The sequence below is a fragment of the Pituophis catenifer genome, unplaced genomic scaffold (assembly GCF_029215685.1).
Source record: "Pituophis catenifer annectens isolate HBS135680 unplaced genomic scaffold, rPitCat1.0.hap2 SCAF_2, whole genome shotgun sequence".
Taxonomy (NCBI): Eukaryota; Metazoa; Chordata; class Lepidosauria; order Squamata; family Colubridae; genus Pituophis; species Pituophis catenifer.
Genome location: NW_027256882.1, coordinates 38,194,424 through 38,212,092, shown reverse-complemented (window position 1 = coordinate 38,212,092; position 17,669 = coordinate 38,194,424). Strand labels below are relative to the sequence as shown.

Genomic DNA, 17,669 nt, shown 5'->3' with positions numbered 1-17,669 from the left:
TGTAGAAATTCTTAGAGCATATGTTTAATGATGCAAGTACCCGTGTTTCCCTGAAAATAAGATCCTGTCTTATATATATATATATTTTTGCCACCAAAAAAGGCATTCATGTCTTATTTTCGGGGGGAGGGGATGTCGTCCACTGGCTCACCTCACTTGTGCATGTCGCCCCCGGCCTCCTTTTCACTATCAGAGGCCTTCAGGAGCTTTTTCTGCAACCAGCAAGGATGGCAAGTGTTTCCTGAGGGCCTCTGCAGCTGATTGATCCGGAGCTCTGTTATCGGCTGCAGAAGCCTTCAGGAAAACCTTGCTGGCTGAGGATGAAATGGGTCGGCAAGGCAGGTGTCGGGGTGTGTGAGGCCTGGCTGCAACTGTCCGATGGTAAGTAGTAGGGCAGCTCTATCCCCCCATCCCCACCCTTTTTACCCATGTTACCCTGGAGTGGGCGGAGTCTTAATTAGGGCTTATTTTGAGGGTAGGGCTTATATTGGACCACATGTAAAAATCAAGCTGGGACTTGCTTTCGGAGTAGGTTCAGGGGTAAAATCCAGCAGGTTCTGTAGAACCGGTAGCAGAAATTTTGAGCAGTTCAGAGAACCGGCAAATACCTCCTCTGGCTGGTCCCAGAGTGGGGTGGGAATGGGGATTTTGCAGTATCCTTCTCCTGCCACGCCCACCAAGCCATGCCCACCAAGTCACACCATGCCCACCAAGCCACACCCACAGAACCGGTAGTAAATAAATTTGAATTTCACCACTGGGTAGGTAGTATTTTTGGGGAAACATGGTAATTTGCCTTAGGATGACAAGATTTTGTCTATAAATGAGTAACAATAAAGAAAACTGTTTACAACTCACTCTGCATGTCTTTCTTGATTTTTGGAGCCTGACACTTATCTCTGAAGAGTGTGATTTTATGGGAAATTATCCCTCAACTTGTACCATCATAACTTAACCTTAGAAATCATGGATCATTTCCTTCTGACATTATGCTTTCAGATGAGTCGTTGATTATTCAGTCAATCCGTCCCAACTTTTTTCTGTCTTTCTCTTCATTGGTGTTCTTTCCTACGCCAGTTCCATTTTCCCCCCTCTTTTCAGAAAATAATAATCTCTAAAGCAGAAAATGATGGCTTTTTTTTTTTGCACTATGCCTTTTGATTAGTAAGGTTGGCAGATCTCTATGTGGAAGCATTCGTGATCTGCTGCATCTTATTTTCCATCTTAAGCATAGAGACAGCAGTGCTAGAGTGTCGCCTAACCATTATTTTCTCACCCTGCTTCCTCCCACCCTTTTGTGTTAATCTGACAAAAGCATCACCCAAAATACAGGCTGATTTGAATATGGGGGAGAAATTTATAGATGTTCATCCCTGTCTCTGCTATGATGCTTTGAGCCTGTACCTCATTGTGGAAAGAAGGAAGAACCATATCAGCACTGTTTGAATTCCCCACTTCAAAAAAATAAAATGTCCATGAATGAATTGCCCCTATGACTAGGTAGGATAGAGGGGAAGGAAGCTAACCATCAGACTTCAAGAATTTAAGTGAGCGGTCAGACGAGGAGAACCAAAATCTTTGCTAGCGTCACATTGCAATAAACAAGAACATACTGTTCTGACCTAGGCTTCCTTAAAAAGCATGAAGCAGAGTCTTGGTCCCGGCAAAACCCCTTTTATTTACACGACTGTGAATTCCTTTCATTCTCAGTCAGCAAGGCTTGGCAAACAGTCTTTCAGAGGAATATTTATCAACACAAACCTTATCTCGCTTGGAAAGCTGCCAGATAACTAGTTTCTAAACGCAAGGCAAGGCAAAACTAGGCCCAGAGTCTCTTAGAGTCATGAACAGAACTTTCCACTCTTGAAACCACTGAATGAAAAAATTATTTCCTGGAAAAGCCCACTCCCCATTCGCTCCTCTTTTGTTTCTATGGGAGGGGCCAATCACCTCCAAGGTGTGGCTTTACTCCCAAGTCAACCCTGCTTTCTTAGTTATTTTTTATTTCTGGCAGCTCTGTGTATGCACACACTGGGAACAGGCTCCAGCTGTCCTTCTGCCTCACTGCTGTCTAGCTCCCTCTCTGCCTCCAATGCAGAGCCCTCGTCCGAGCTTTCCCCAGCCCCCAGGATTGGTCCATGTTCCTCCCCAACCTCCTCACTGTCTGACTCTGCTGCCAGTTCTGCTGGTCACCAGCGGGCCACAACACATACATTCAACTTTGCAGTTACCAAGATTGTTGGACGAGCAGGCACAAAAACAGCCAGGGAAGTGATTGAAGTCTGGGAAACAGGCTCCTCATCAATCAACAGGAGTGCTGATTGACCCCCAGATTATCAAGTACTTAGGAGGCGGGGGCTTGGCAGCACAAGGAAACAACAGCCAATCACTTTATAGCCAGCCATCAATACCAATGCAATCTACATCTAAAAAGTTACACACAATAGGCACCATAGAAATACCACACACAGAACAGCCAAAGCACACAGAGAAGTTCCTTGAGGATGGGCTCCAGCACAAGTCCAAAAGCTCAGAAGACAAAACCTCTGGTCCTGGTGACTGACCCAGATTGGATCCTGCAAAATGTAACATCCAGTTGTTCCTTAGAACTGTCTCCATCTTTAGTCTGAACACACACAAACATACACACACATTCCTTGTTTGAGGATGAAAGGCACATCAGGTTCTTTAGAGATTGGATGTCTGGTACATTTAGCATTTGCTTTCCAACAGGTTTGCCTACCTACCTGGTTGTCATGGCGATTGGTCTGAATCAGACTAAATCGGGCTCCGTTCAGCTACAGTCGGTGAACTTAGAAGCAAGAACAGGCAGCCTCGGGGAGTTAAAACTGCAGAGAAGAGACAGTCGGATGGACCTGTTTGTGGCCGAGCTGCCTCCCACTCTATCAACCACCAAAAGCTTTTCCATAGTGGTACATGGAATGGATGGTGGGGGCCAGAAGTTGGAGAGATCTGCTCCTCAAGTTGCAACTGTCACAGGATCCCTCCTAGAGGTAAGAGGAAAGTTAGAGGTGGAAGATTTGGGGTGTCTACCTGTATTTTACAGCTGTATTTTACAGGTTTCTCCTTTTCCTGCCGTTATTGTACTATTGACATTCTGTTCTGTAGAAGTTAACATTTTTGATAGGTGTGTCAGACCGGTTCGCAAGAACCGGTAGTAAAACTGGCAGGAGGCTCCGCCCACTGACCCAGACATCATTATAGGTGATCTGGACATCCGCGGACGCGATGCAAACCGGTAGTAAAGGAAAGTAGAACCCACCCCTGGTGTGTGTGTAGATGTATAGGCCTTGACGTATGACTTAAAGAAGTTACGATGGACCCCCCCCAAAGGAGTTCAGAGTGCCAATGGCCATGCTGCCCCGTGGTTGCATGACTGCATTTGGGGTGCTCAGCAGCCAGCCCACATTTATGGGCATGCACAGCATCCCGCAATTACTTGACTGGAATTTATGCCCCATAGCTAACAATGGAGTAACATTACAATTGAAATGTTTGCTTAATGATTGCTACAAAAAAGTTGTAAAATTGGACATGGTCATTTGATGGCCCGCTTAAAAAATTGTCTTGATTTACAACCGTAATTGTAGGCTCAATTAAGGTCATAAATCGAAGAATAAACCAGGGGTGAAATCAAGTAGGTCCTGGAGAACCGGTAGCGGAAATTTCGAGTAGTTCGGAGAACCGGCAAATACCACCTCTGGCTGGTCCCAGAGTGGGGTGGGACTGGAGATTTTGCAATATCCTTCCCCTGGAGTGGGGTGGGAATGGAGATTTTGCAGTATCCCTCCCCTGCCACGCCCACCAAGCCATGCCCACAGAACCAATAGTAAAAAAAAATTGGATTTCACCACTGACACAAACACACACACATGCATATGCAGTATATACAGACACACACATACGTAAACATGTTTTCTATCCCATGTGGCTATGTATGAATAATGCCACAGATTGTAGCAAATCTGTGGCACCCAAACCAGACAGAATGGAGACAAGAGTTGAAGAACTGGTAGTGGAAATTTTAAGTAGTTCGGAGAACCGGCAAATACCACCTCTGGCCGGCCCCAGAGCGGGGAGGGAATGGAGTTTTTGCAATATCCTTCCCCCAGGAATGGGGAGGGAATGGGGATTTTCCATTATCCTTCCCTTGGAGTGGGGTGGGAATGGAGATTTTGCTGTATCCATTTCCTACCACGCCCACTAAGCCACGCCCACAGAAGCGGTAGTAAAAAAATTTGGATTTCACCACTGAAACAGCTCCTTAACAAAGGACAAGAGAAATATATTTAAACAATCATGTTAGTTTTTGCATTTTTGCTCTCTAATTCTGTCCCTTCTCAGTACAGTACCTCTGACATGGTTTTCTGTGTTTTTCATGCTGTTTTTCCATTACTCCACTTTCTGAGGTATTTCCTCTTCAGGACTGGGCTAATATTTTTCTCCTACCATCTAATACGAGTTTTAAAATCTTCTCCTTCAAAATCTCAGTCCCTGATCGGCCTTCCTAGCTAATTAATGTTCATCTGAGCTCTCTTCTGTTTTTAAACTGACCTGCTAACACATCTATCAGCAGATACTTAAGGAATTATCTTTTCAGGGCAATTTCTTTTGTGATGTCTCTCTCGATCTTAGTTCTGTAATTTAAAAACCCTGATTTGTTCCAGCTGAGCAGAGAGACTCCTGTGTTCCCAGGAAGACGGGTTTCCATTTCCTGGAAGGTCACAAATCCTGGTGCACCTAAATATTATGGACTAAAAGTGATCAGTCTTCCCCGAATTCCAGCTGACATCTCTAACGCCAGGTAATTTTTCTAAGTGTTCATGATAAGCAACATTAGAAGTTATTTTTCTTATGTTGAGGGTTGATATATAGTGTTTCCTGCTTGCGTGCCTAGAGTCAAAACCGCTTAAGTTTCAAAATTACTTTGCAGACAAGAATGAAATATTCTGCCCTTTTAATATTTCCTAAAATATTTCATTTTTCTAGGAGAGGGGTGGGTGCTAACTTCCTACAGTATCTAAGATAAAGTTTCAGAGCTCTGCGTAATTCTCTGTCCTTTACGTCTGGCAGGGAAAAAGTGAGGCATAGAAAATAAGGATTCATTCGACCATTCCTCTATAATAAAGATGAAAACATTTGTCAGACAAGGTGTAGGGTCTCCTGCTTGGGCAGGGGGTTGGACTAGATGACCTACAAGGTCCCTTCCAACTCTGTTAATCAGAATCGGAAGTATTGTCATTTTCAATTTTTCTTTCTTGCAGACTGCAGTTAGGCTTCAACCAAACAGGGACAGGACAGATATTCCTGAACATTCCTGATACAGCTCTACCTGGGTCACTGATTACAATAACCTTGCAGGCCAACTCTCTCAACTCCTCTGCAGATCCTGATTTTGCCCATATCGATCTTCTGGTGATGCCTCAACCTCCGGTGAGTCATGCCATGTTGAAGAAGGGAGCTACTTGGATGGTTTGAGAGGTCCTTCATTTCTACCAAAAACAATTTTATGGGATCAGATAGGAGAACCACCTCATGTAGTACTCTGCCTTAAGCAGTGAAGATTAGTAGAGTCTGCTACAGTTGTCCAGCTCTGTCCTTAAGGACAGTGAGATGCTTGCCTCTTCTCAGAATCTGCTGCCTTTGGCAACGTCAGGAAAGAGATGGAGAATATCCATCTTGTTAGGACATGTTTGATATGTGTGGTTTGGGTACTTCTTGACTGTAAAGATTCCCCTCACACATATGTGCTAGTTGTTCCCGACTCTAGGGGATGGTGCTCATCTCCGTTTCAAAGCCGAAGAGCCAGCGCTGTCCGAAGAAGTCTCCGTGGTCTTGTGGCCGGCATGACTAAACGCCAAAGGCGCACGGAACGCTGTTACCTTCCCACCAAAGGTGGTCCCTATTTTTCTACTTGCATTTTTTTATGTGCTTTCAAACTGCTAGGTTGGCAGAAGCTGGGACAAGTAACGGGAACTCATCCCATTATGCGGCACTAGGGATTCGAACCACTGAACTGCTGACCTTCTGATTGACAAGCTCAGCGTCTTAGCCACTGAGCCACTGCATCCCTATCTTGACTGTAGCAGTTAGCTAAATGAATTAATGTGTGAGTGCCACTCTTAAGTGAGTGGATCCTTCTTGACATCTTGAATTAAATACACAAGGGGTTCTGGAACCAGAACCCACCACATCTGGAGGGCAACAAGTTGGGAAAGATTGATAAACTTCTGCTCACTTTTTATAAACATCTAAGATATGGAGCCTAGGGGAATTCACTGGATACCCCACTGGGCTGCATACATTCTTAAGCAATGCAGTAAACTAGCAATATTTTTTATCGTATGGGCAAGTGGCTTTGAATGACAGTGCAAGGAACTTGCATCTGCTTTTCCCAGGTGTATTATTTAAGACTACAATACTTAAATCAATTGACTGTGCATTGAACACTTGCCAGTCCAATGTTTGATTTATTGCAGGGGTGTCAAACTCTATTTCATTGAAGGCGGCATCAGGATTGTGTTTAACTTCGGGGGGCCGTGATAAGTGTGGCCAGGGGGCATGGCCAGTTCGACATCACTCATGTTGGGGGCACCTGTTAAGGCAGGACTTCCCTCAGACCCTCCCTCACTCTCATCATAATCTCCTCTCCCTCCTTCCCTCCATCCCTCCCTCCCTCCCTTCCTTCCTTTTCTTTTTCTTCTTTTTCCTTCCCTCTTCATTCTCCCTTTTTCTTCCTTCCCCTTTCCTTATTTTTCCTTCCTTGCTCTCTTCCCATCTTCCCATCTTTTTCTTTTCTTTTCCTTTCTCCTTTCCTGTCCCTTCTTGCATGCTCAAGAGGGGAAACATTTCTTCTTTTGTTTTTAGTTTGTTTTGTTAGCCCTCTACCAGTGAAAATGGAACTTTGGGGGGGGGGGGCTGTGTGCACCCCCCCAGGCCCCATTTTTGGCCGTGACAGCCTCCTGCAGCCCTTTGCCGGTGAAAACGGGCCCCCTGGAGTCCTCCCGAGCTCCGTTTTTGCTGACAAAGGTATCACAGGCTGATCTTTTGCTGTTTCCAGGGTGGTCCCACAGGCCAGACCTAAGCAGCCCACGGGCCTTGAGTTTGTCACCCCTGATCTATTGCAACTTGTCCCTTTCGTTCTTTAATCATAGGTGGAGACCATCTCATCCCCAGTATGCAATGTCACATCTTCAGAGAATTCCTGTGGTCCACCACAGTCCCCTTGTCGCAGCCAACGATGGACAGCTACCTTGCAGATCTGGGACAAAGCTGGCATTCACTCCGTACAGGTGGAAAACGGTCTGGTGCTTCCTCACCAAGCCCATGGGCTGGTGGAAATAGTCACTTACACCTCAGATTGTTGCTCACGGCAGGCGGAACTGGTGGTCACCAACCTTCTTGGGGAGAAATACCGATGCCAAGTTGAAGTAATGCCTCCTGCCCTTCCTGGCAAGACAGTAACCGCACCTCCAGATGATGTTAGGATGGTGGCAGATGCTGCTGGTGCTGCTGATAGGGCTGTTGCTCCTTCTTCCATGATCTGGTGGTGGATCTCAACAATCTTGTTGGTCATTGTGTGGCTAGGACCATAAGGCTGCCATTTATGGGAGTAGTTCTCGGTGTTCTGGCTGCCCTCTGCTGGGAAATGATGGCATTTTACCTTATTGGAGAGTGAAGTTAAAAAGAGAGGATGGACTGAGCAGGAGAGCAAAATCTAACATTGGATGAGGAAGGAAGGGAAGGAAGGAAAGGAAAGAAAGGAAGGAAGGAAGGAAGGAAGGAAGGAAGGAAGGAAGGAAGGAAGGAAGGAAGGAAGGAAGTCAGTCCTCAAAGGACCATTGTAGGATGTCACATTGGAAGTCCTGGTCAGTGTGACGGGAAAGTCACTAAAGTTCTCCTACCTGATTGGAAGAGCTGAGTTAGAGAGAGAACACGATTTTTTTTTCTTTAATGGGGTAGTAGAGCATCCATTAACACAATCTTGTGGCTTTTGACCAGGTAGCCAGGACTGTTCATCTATCAGGTGGTGTTTTCCAACTATGAGCTTGCTCTCTAGTGTGAGATGGGCTCCTTGAAAATAATTTTAACTGGACATGGTAGGATAGTTGTTCTGATCACTATGCAGAGGATGGGCTTTAGCCCTAGGATGTGATTTCCCAAGAGGAATTGTCCAAAGGCCTATGTGGGGCCTGAACCCACAGTCTTGCTGCTAGTAACCACATGCTTTGATGGACAGTACTAGTGTTTGGGGTTGCTAGTCCTACAGGCTAAGCATGCTTACCCCTATCTCTTGGCATCATTCCATTCTGGATGACTCTGCCAAGCGTGCATGGAGTCTGCTGCAATTCTTTCAGCTTCTCCGAATGTCTCTGGTCTTCAGTGTAGGTGTTTACTCCTTTCTGATCATAGGAACATGCTGCCAGTTCCACCTCTTTGCTCTTAACTCCCTAGAAATGGGATTAATTATGTTTTGGAGCTGCTTGTGCTAAAACAGCTGTCAAGAGTGTTTACAGCATGACTACTATTTTGAGACAACCCAGGAGCAAAATACAGGACACAGAGGTTTTGTCATTACAAACCGTGGTTTATATACAAGACTTCTATATACAGACGTACACGTGGTAGGCACATACCAAGCAATCAATCAATCTTCAACTCTACACGGAGAGCTACAATGCAGATAGAACACGACGAGGAGAGAGATACACGAGGGGAGAGAGAGAGATGCCCTCTAATGGCCTCCCTTATATAGATAGCTTCTTAAAGCGGCAATATCCCTGCTGACTCATCCTCAGTCTTAAAGGGGCAATAACCCTGCTGACTCATCTTCAGTTCATCATCCAGGGCCACAGCCTTACAACGGCTGGTCAGCTTTAAATCTGCATTACACTGACAACAGCCTTCCCCAACGTGGTCTCTTTGAGATGCATTGGAACATGAAAGGAACATAACTAAAAGGCACAAGGGGGAAATTTGGGGAAATTTGAAATGAAGGCTCATAGAAGGTAGAAGTTCAACCACAGCATGTTCTGGAAAGCTGGTGGATAATTCCTTGTGGTACACCCCATGCCTAAATGCAAATACATCTCAATGTTACTCCATAGTGATTATGCTTTTTATATAGAAATGATTACAGGTAGGTCAATGACACTGTAATGATTAAACTGTGAACAGATAGGCATATACACTAACATTTACAGCATTTTTATGTAGGCAACCAACATTCTCTGAAGCGTAGAGAGCATTAATTCAGAATATCTAGAGTGCCACTTTGTAGCATCCTTTAGGAAGAGAATGTTGTAATATTGAAGAGAGAGAATGGTTTGCGTTGTAAAATGTGTATCTAAATGCTAAGGCTAATACTTAAGTGCTACTATTGGTAGCCTTCCAGCTTCTCTATATAGAAAAAGAGATCCAAGGGGATTCTAGGGAAAAGGTTTTTGAAGTGGATAAAATATTTTTTTTTTCAATTCAGTGAATTTTGAATATTTTTTTCTGGGAGTGAGAAAACGCAGCATTGTTTTTATAACTTAGAATAATAAATGTCTATGGAGATTCTCAGCCATCAAGGTCATGGTTGTCCCAAAGGTGCTTTTCCAAGAGGCAATTGGACTTTCTTGATTTTCTTCGAAGATGTTTCGCTTCTCATCCAAGAAGCTTCTTCATCTCTGACCATTCACCACCAAAGAAGCTTTTTGGATGAGAAGCGAAACGTCTTCAGAGAAAAACCAGAAAGTCCAATTGCCTCTTGAAGAGGCAACCTTTGGGATATAAAATAATAGAGTTGGAAGGGACTTCAGAGGTCTTCTAGTCCAACCCCCCGTTCAAGAAGGAGGCCCTATATCATTTCGGACAAATGGTTGTCCAGTTTCTTTTTTAAAGCCTCCAGTGATGGACCACCCACAACTTCTGAAGGCAATCTATTCCATTGCTTGCTTGCTCTCACCGTTAGAAAATTTCTCCTTAGTTCTAGGTTGCTTTTCTCCTTGGTTAGTTTCCATCCATTGATTCTCATCTTGTGTTTTGGTGCTTTGGAAAATAGTTTGACCCCTCCTCTTTGTAGAAGCCCCTGAGATATTGGAACCCTGCTATCATGTCTCCCCTAGTCCTTCTTTTCATTCGACTAGACATAGCCAATTCCTGCAACCGTTCTTCATATGTTTTAGCCTCCAGTCCCCTAACCCTCTTTGTTGCTCTTCTCTGCACTCTTTCTAAAGTCTCAACATCTTTATTATAATATGGTGAATACAGTATTCCAAGTGTGGCCATACTAAGGCTTTGTAAAGTGGTACTAATATTTCTCGTGATCTTGATTCTGTCCCTCTATCAGTGTAGCCTAGGATTGCGTTGACTTTTTTGGTTGCTGCTGCAGACTGTTTTTTTGTGTTTTGGCTGCTCCTGCACTAGCAATAGCACTTAGACTTATATACCGCTTCACGGTGCTTTACAGCCCTCTCTAAGCAGTTTAGAGTCAGCCTATTGCCCCCCAACAATCTGGGCCCTCATTTTACTGACCTCGGAAGGATGAAAGGCTGAGTCAACCTTGAGTCGGTCAAGACTCCATTGTTACATCCCCTAACCCCCACAGCTTCAACCCTACGCACAGTCACTCATGCCCTTGTCACCTCCTGTCTGGACTATTGTAACGCTCTCTACATGGGGCTCCCCTTGAGGAGCACTCAGAGGCTCCAACTGGCGCAGAGTGCGGCCACGCAGGTGGTTATGGGAGCGTCGTGGCGTTCCCATGTAACACCTCTCCTGCGCAAGCTGCACTGGCTCCCGGTGGTCTTCTGGGTGCGCTTCAAGGTTTTGGTTATCACCTTTAGAACACTCCATGGCTTAGGATCTGGTTATTTACGGGACCGCCTGCTACCACCAATAGCCTCCCACCAGCCAGTAAGCTCCCATAGAGAGGGGCTCCTCCGGGTGCCGTCGGCCAAACAATGTTGACTGGCGGCCCCTAGGGGGAGAGCTTTCTCTGTGGGGGCACCTATGATCTGGAACGAGCTCCCCCCGGAGATACGGAGGATCCCGGATCTGCGCACCTTCTGTCGCGCGCTCAAGATTTTTTTATTTCATCAAGCTGGCCTGGCCTAATTCTTTTCCCCTTTTAAATGTAAATTTTAATTTGTTTTTAAATTATTGGGTATTTTAAATTTGTCTCAGCCAAATTATTTAATTCGTTTTTATTCTATTTTAAATTTTTGTATTTATGTGTTTTATTCTGTGGCTGTTCACCGCCCTGAGTCCTTCGGGAGTAGGGCGGTATATAAATCCAATAAAAACAAAACAAACAAAACAAACCTTAAACTGTCTACCGAGGACCTCACCACATTCCTAAGAGGTCCGTCAAGCGGGGTGTGCATAAGCACACCATCGTGCCTATCGTCCCTGTCCTACTGTCCCCATTTACTTGTTTCATGTCCATGTTTATAGTTATATTTGTTACCTAGAACATGTTCGACAAATTAAATAAATAAAAATAAATAAAATAAAGATCGAACCCCTGGCAATCAGCAGAATTAGCCTGCAATACTGCACTCTAACCACTGCGCCACCATGGCTCAGTGCACACACCCCTTTTGATCCTTCTTATCTTCGGAGTAGCCAAAAGAGCTTGTTAATTTAATTGCTTTTCCAGGCCAGAATCCTTGGTGGTTACAGGTAGTGCTTTCATGTGTTGTGCTGGCCTCTCTTTGTATTACTCCATGGCAGAATCTAGGAATAACCTCTTTGGCTTGATTTTTACTATTGGGCTGAATAAAGATGGAATTTTGGGCGTCTTACAAAGTTCTCCTCTTTACACAAGAGCCTCCCAGGTGATGACGGGGCCATCGGTCACAGAATTGTTGCATCTACCGTATTTTTCGGACTATAAGACGCTCCGGACTATAAGACGCACCAACCTTTTTTGGGGAGGAAAACAAGAAAAAAACATCTGCCTCTGTCTCCCAGCAATTTTTCTCCTTGCAGCAAACAGCCTGCTTTAGTTTCAGTTTCATTTTCAGCAGAGATTGATTAGCACAAGAAAACAAAAATTTGCCTCCCAGCAATTTGCCTCCTTGCAAATTGAGGCCCGCACAGCAATAGGCAATGGCAATCCCTGCAGCCTGAAACAGCTGAGGGTCGGGAGGCCGATCCAACCGACAATCAGCTGCTTGTGCTAATCAGGCTGTGCTGAAGCTGAAACGGGCTGTTTGCTGCAAGGAGGTAAATTGCTGGGAGGCAGAGGCCAAAGGGTGGGAGCCGGCGGGTGGGCGGGGTTACATTCGGTATATAAGATGCACCCAAATTTTCACCCTCTTTTGAAGGGGGGGGGAAGTGCGTCTTATACTCCAAAAAATATGGTAATTATTCACCCAGTCTCTTAACCACCTTGAATCTCCATTAATTTATCCTCTCCAGATATCGTTATTTCACAGAAGTGAAATTATTCATGATGTATATCCATTCCACTGAACCCTGGAAAACCCCTTACACATTCCCATTTCCCTGGTCAATGCACCAAAATTCAAAGATGAGGGGGGGGGGACCTGGATGGTGCAAGATCTGGACTAAGAGGAGAGTCAATCCATTATTGTGCTTTGGGAAGGAAGCTAGCAGTCTTCATCCATTAGATCAATGTTTCTCAACCTTGGGAGTTTTTGAAAATGTGTGGACTTCTTTAGAGATCGTTGAGCAGGACTCTGGATCTCAGGCTTCTTCTGTGTTGCTGGTGCTACAAATGAAGTCCTAGAACGCCTTTCTTAAGTTTCTTCTTAGATCTGGCCTTGGATGATTGTGCTCCATAGGCTTTCGCGATCTAACTTTCCCCTTTTCCATGACCGGCTGCTCCAAACTGCCTCTGAACTAAAATCCCCTTTGCCTTTTGATCTTTCTTATCTTTGGAATAGCTGAAAGAGCTTGCTAATTTAATTCAGGGAGCTTTTCTGGGTCAGATTCCTTAATGGTCACAGATAGTCCTTGATATTCGACCCTAATGGAGCCTGAGGGACGTGGTGGCTCAGTGCCTAAGACGCTGAGCTTGTTGATTGAAAAGTCGGCAATTCAGCGGTTCGAATCCCTAGTGCCGCGTAACGGGGTGAGCTCCCGTTACTTGTCTCAGCTTCTGCCAACCTAGCAGTTTGAAAGCACATAAAAATGCAAGTAGAAAAATAGGGACCACCTTTGGTGGGAAGGTAACAGCGTTCCGTGCGCCTTTGGCATTTAGTCATGCCGGCCACATGACCACAGAGACATCTTCGGACAGCGCTGGCTCTTCGGCTTTGAAATGGAATTGAGCACCACCCCCTAGAGTCGGGAACGACTAGCACATATGTGCGAGGGGAACCTTTCCCTTTACCTTAATGGAGCCTGTTCATTATAGTCAGAAATGTTTGGAAAAACAGGTCGGTCACATGATTGACCTGATTTCGCAATCTTTTTTTTTTTTTTTTTTCAGCAGTTGTGAAGCAAAGCCAGGCTTTGCGAGTTGCGTAGTTTTGCCAAAAACTGGAAGTTAAGCACCGGTTTTTAGCCAAACTGTGATAAAGTGTGGTCACATCACTGTGGGATGTTGCAAACACCTGTAAAGCAACCAAAGTTATGTGACCAGAGAAACTTCAAATCTGGGCCCTAAGTATCCCAGAATAGGTCCATCATAACTTTTAAGTCACTAAACAACCAGTCATAAGTCAAGGACTATCTGTTTCTCCACAGGCAACGCCCCTGGAAGTAGAATTCGGCCAGAGCTTTCACTCTGAATTTCTTTCAACAGCTCTGAATAAAAAAAGTAAGCCTTAGACCAGATCCTATTCTGGAATTTTTAAGACTTAATCTAGGTGTTTATGTAGTCTCCAGGTGATGCCTGTTTGCACGAATCCATTCCCGTTCCCCGAAGTCTTTCCTAATAAATATGATCAATATATTTTTTTTTAACCTACTGACAAATCTCTTTATATTTGTATGCAAATTATTTTTTTATTTCCAGATTTTTCTGTTTTGGTTGTACTGTCTATGGCGGGCGTCTTTTGCAAGTATTGAAAATAGAGATTTATGTAAGTGTTGTTTTGGAAATTTGAGCTTAATAAAGTGAATCTCAATTCATTGGCTTCTTTCGAATTTATTGTTCTGCCAGGAAAGTTTGCATGAGGAAAGACATGCATCGCTTTGTTATCACCCATTGTTCCTTACGCAGCCCTAAGAACCAGTTCAAAGATAGTCCAAGATATGTTAAATGTTTTAATGACACCCTCGGTTCAACAGATTTCAAGAGGTTTACCTCAGAATAAATACAAAATTATTTCTTAAAAGAAAGTAATAATAGCTCAATAATTAGGGGGCCTGGGGGAAGGGAAAGGAGAAAGCACTAATACAAGTAATCCTCGACTTAAAACAGCTCATTTAGTGACCAATGTTACAACGGCACTGAAAATTGTGATTTATGACCACTTTTAATGGCATCTCCATGGTCACGTGATCAAAATTCAGACGCTTGGCAACTGACTCACACTTAATGACCGTTGCAGTATCCTGGGATCATGTGATCCCCATCTGCGACCTTCTTGACAAGCATGATCGATGGGGAAGCCAGATTCAAAAACAAACGTAACAACAAAAGTAATTTGGAAGAATAACAGAAGTTAAGCGTGACTAACTTAACCGCAGTGGTTCACTTAACCACTGCTGCAAGCAAGGTCGTAAAATGGGGGCAAAACTCGCTTTATCGACATCTCACTTAACAACAGAAATTTGGGGCTCAATTGTAGTCGTAAACTGAGGACTACCAGCAATGCGATATTGCACTCGGAACTGGTTTGGGATTTTTCCTCATGCGGTTTATATTCAAGCCAGCAGGGAGTTGACAGCAACTAATGAAGGAGAAATCAACTAGAAAGTTTACCAAGGATTGATTTTAAAATGACTCGCTCAGTGCACTAGGCCCGACAGTGAGACAGGCCAGTGGTGCAGAACATAGATTCGATAGGCAAATAATTACCTCTCTTCAGGTACTCAAGTCACCCTGCGCAGCAAGAAACCCCAGCTTAAAAAGCATGGTTGACAGGTGGCTGTCGGACTTTCAACAAAAAATAATTAATTCCATGCGCCAGGGGTTCTCCATGATTTGTCACAGAAAGAATCTAGAGTCTTTGTTCACTTGCACAGTGTGAATAAGTGCTGGTAACTATTTAGTTCTTCCTATGATTTGAGCACCTGCCCACGAGGGAGAAAACCTTCAATTGTCCTTCCCTCTACCGGCATTAAATAATCTTTCTCACCATATTTAGACAGCATCTAGTAGTTGGGGATGTCAATAGTGGGTGGTTGTTTTTTTTAGCTAGGCTCCTCTGGCCATCAGAAGGAAGGATCCTATACCAGTAGTTCTCAATCTGTGGGTCGGGACCCCTTTGGGGGTCGAACGACCCTTTCACAGGGGTTGCCTAAGACCATCCAAAAACACATATTTTCAATGTTTTAGGAATAATTTTATGGTTGGGGATCACCACAACATGAGGAACTGTATTAAAGGGTCGCAGCATTAGGAAGGTTGAGACCCACTGTCCTATACAGTGGTGGGTTGCCCCCGGTTCGGATTGGTTCGCAAGAACTGGTAGTAAAACTGGTGGGAGGCCCCGCCCACTACCCTAGATGTCATCATCGGCGATCTGCGCATGCGCAGAAACTTCTGTGCATGTGAAGAAGCAAGGTGTGTGCACAAAGCGAGTGTACACAATCCCATTGCGAACTGGTAGTAAAGGTAATTAGAACCCACCCCTGATCCTATATAATTCTTTTTTCTTAGTTTCATGACTGTTCTTATTTTATATATATATTGAACTATCTTCCAGGGCTAGCTCCTAATTTCAATCCGCCCAGCACAAAATTTCTAGGACAGAAGTGTCAAATTCACGTCATCACGTCAGCATCAGGTGATGTATCGGGACTTTTTTTCCCCCCTTCACTAAACTGGGCATGAGTGTGGTCAGCATGTGATGCATCCGGCCTGCAGGCCGGGAGTTTGACAACCCTGTTCTAGGAGAATCTAAGGATTTATCCATTTGGGGAAATTGAGGTGGGTATCGGCTCATCAAATGCAATTTCTCTGTGACAGTGCCAGTACTTTGCAATACGTTTTTCTGCGAATCTCAAGCAGCCCTCTTCATATTAGGTTTTAGGAAGTTATTAGAAAGTTATTAGTCTAAGAGGAATTTTGTGTTTGAATGCAAGCTATTAATTCATTGTCAATTTTATTTCTTCTCCTTGGAACTCAGGTTTTAAGACACAAATCTTGTGGTTTTAGTTTTTAAACACTTATTTTTGAGCGTATCCTGGATCAGTGGTGGGTTGCCCCCGGTTCACAGTGGTTCGCAAGAACTGGTAGTAAAACCGGCGGGAGGCCCTGCGCACTGCCCCGGATGTCATCATCGGCGATCTGCGCATGCACAGAAGCAAGGTGCACGTGCTTGCTTCGCACACACAATCCCGTTGTGAACTGGTAGTAAAGGTAAGTAGAACCCACCCCTGCCCTGGATGCAGTGGTGGGATTCAGCCAGTTCTCACCACTTCGGGAGAACCGGTTGTTAACTTTCTGAGCAGTTTGGCGAACTGGTTGTTGGAAGAAATTATTAAGGCAGAGAACCGGTTGTTAAATTACTTGAATCCCACCACTGCCTGGATATTTTATTGCAAATTATTGATTATGACCCTTTTTTTTTTAAATTTGATTTATATGCCGCCCTTCTCCGGAGTCTCAGGGCGGCTTACAATGTGTTAAGCAATAGCCTTCATACTTTTGTATATTTATACAAAGTCAGCTTATTGCCCCCACAAACTGGGTCCTCATTTCACCTACCTTAGAAAGGATGGAAGGCTGAGTCAACCTTGAGCCTTGGAGAGATTCGAACCAGCAGTAAATTGCAGGCAGCTGTGTTAATAACAGGGTGCGTAGACCACTGTACTATCAAGGCTCTTTGAGGGTCACAGCACATTGCTGTGGGCTAAATCCAAATAAATAATCAAATAAACTTTAGAAGTTCATGAGAAAGGAATTGTTTCAAGAACAAAAGAATAAAAGAAGGAAGAAAGTAATAGAAAAATTATCAAATGGAATCCGGAAAGCAGAAAATGATGAAACTGTAAACATACCTAAATGCAGGATTGATCTAGAATAGTGTTTCTCAATTTTGGCACCTTCAAGATGTGTGAGTCCCAGAATTCCCCAGCCAACACGCTGGGTTGAAATCCATCCATCTTAAAACTGCCAAGTGTTAAAAAATACTGATCTAGAAGCATTTGGATTCTAGAAACAATATTCCAAAATGTGGAAAGGAAATACAGCTAACACAGACTATTGTAGGCCATACTTCATAGTCCTCTTTTTTAAGCCATAAATATCTCTTGGTTTCATTTTCCTTAGCTACAGGAAAGTAATACTGTAGTCACTCACTCCGCCCCACTCCGGTATTAAATACAAACCTGAAGAACAGAACTATGGCTAGATATTGGCAAGTTATATCAAAGGAGAGATTGCAAAATGTGTAAACCAAGATCATCGACATATTTGGTCTCTGAATGAAAAGGCCTTTGATGAGTACTGTATGTGCTCTTTTTCTGGGTTGGAAAAAAAAAATAATACAGTGGGAAGTTACTTCAGCACAGGTATCCTA

At 44.1% G+C, this 17,669-nt stretch overlaps 1 protein-coding gene across 1 annotated transcript in view; it reads left to right on the top strand.

Moving 5' to 3' along the window:
• The window catches only part of VWA7 (von Willebrand factor A domain containing 7), a 44,979-nt gene extending 35,290 nt beyond the window's left edge, over nt 1-9,689 (top strand). The window contains exons 14-17 of the mRNA XM_070934313.1: nt 2,734-3,014; nt 4,689-4,825; nt 5,286-5,454; nt 7,176-9,689. Of these exons, the coding sequence (XP_070790414.1) occupies nt 2,734-3,014; nt 4,689-4,825; nt 5,286-5,454; nt 7,176-7,616 (1,028 nt within the window). The 3' untranslated portion in view covers nt 7,617-9,689. The remainder of the gene's footprint in view (nt 1-2,733; nt 3,015-4,688; nt 4,826-5,285; nt 5,455-7,175) is intronic.
• Nucleotides 9,690-17,669: the final 7,980 nt, after the last annotated feature.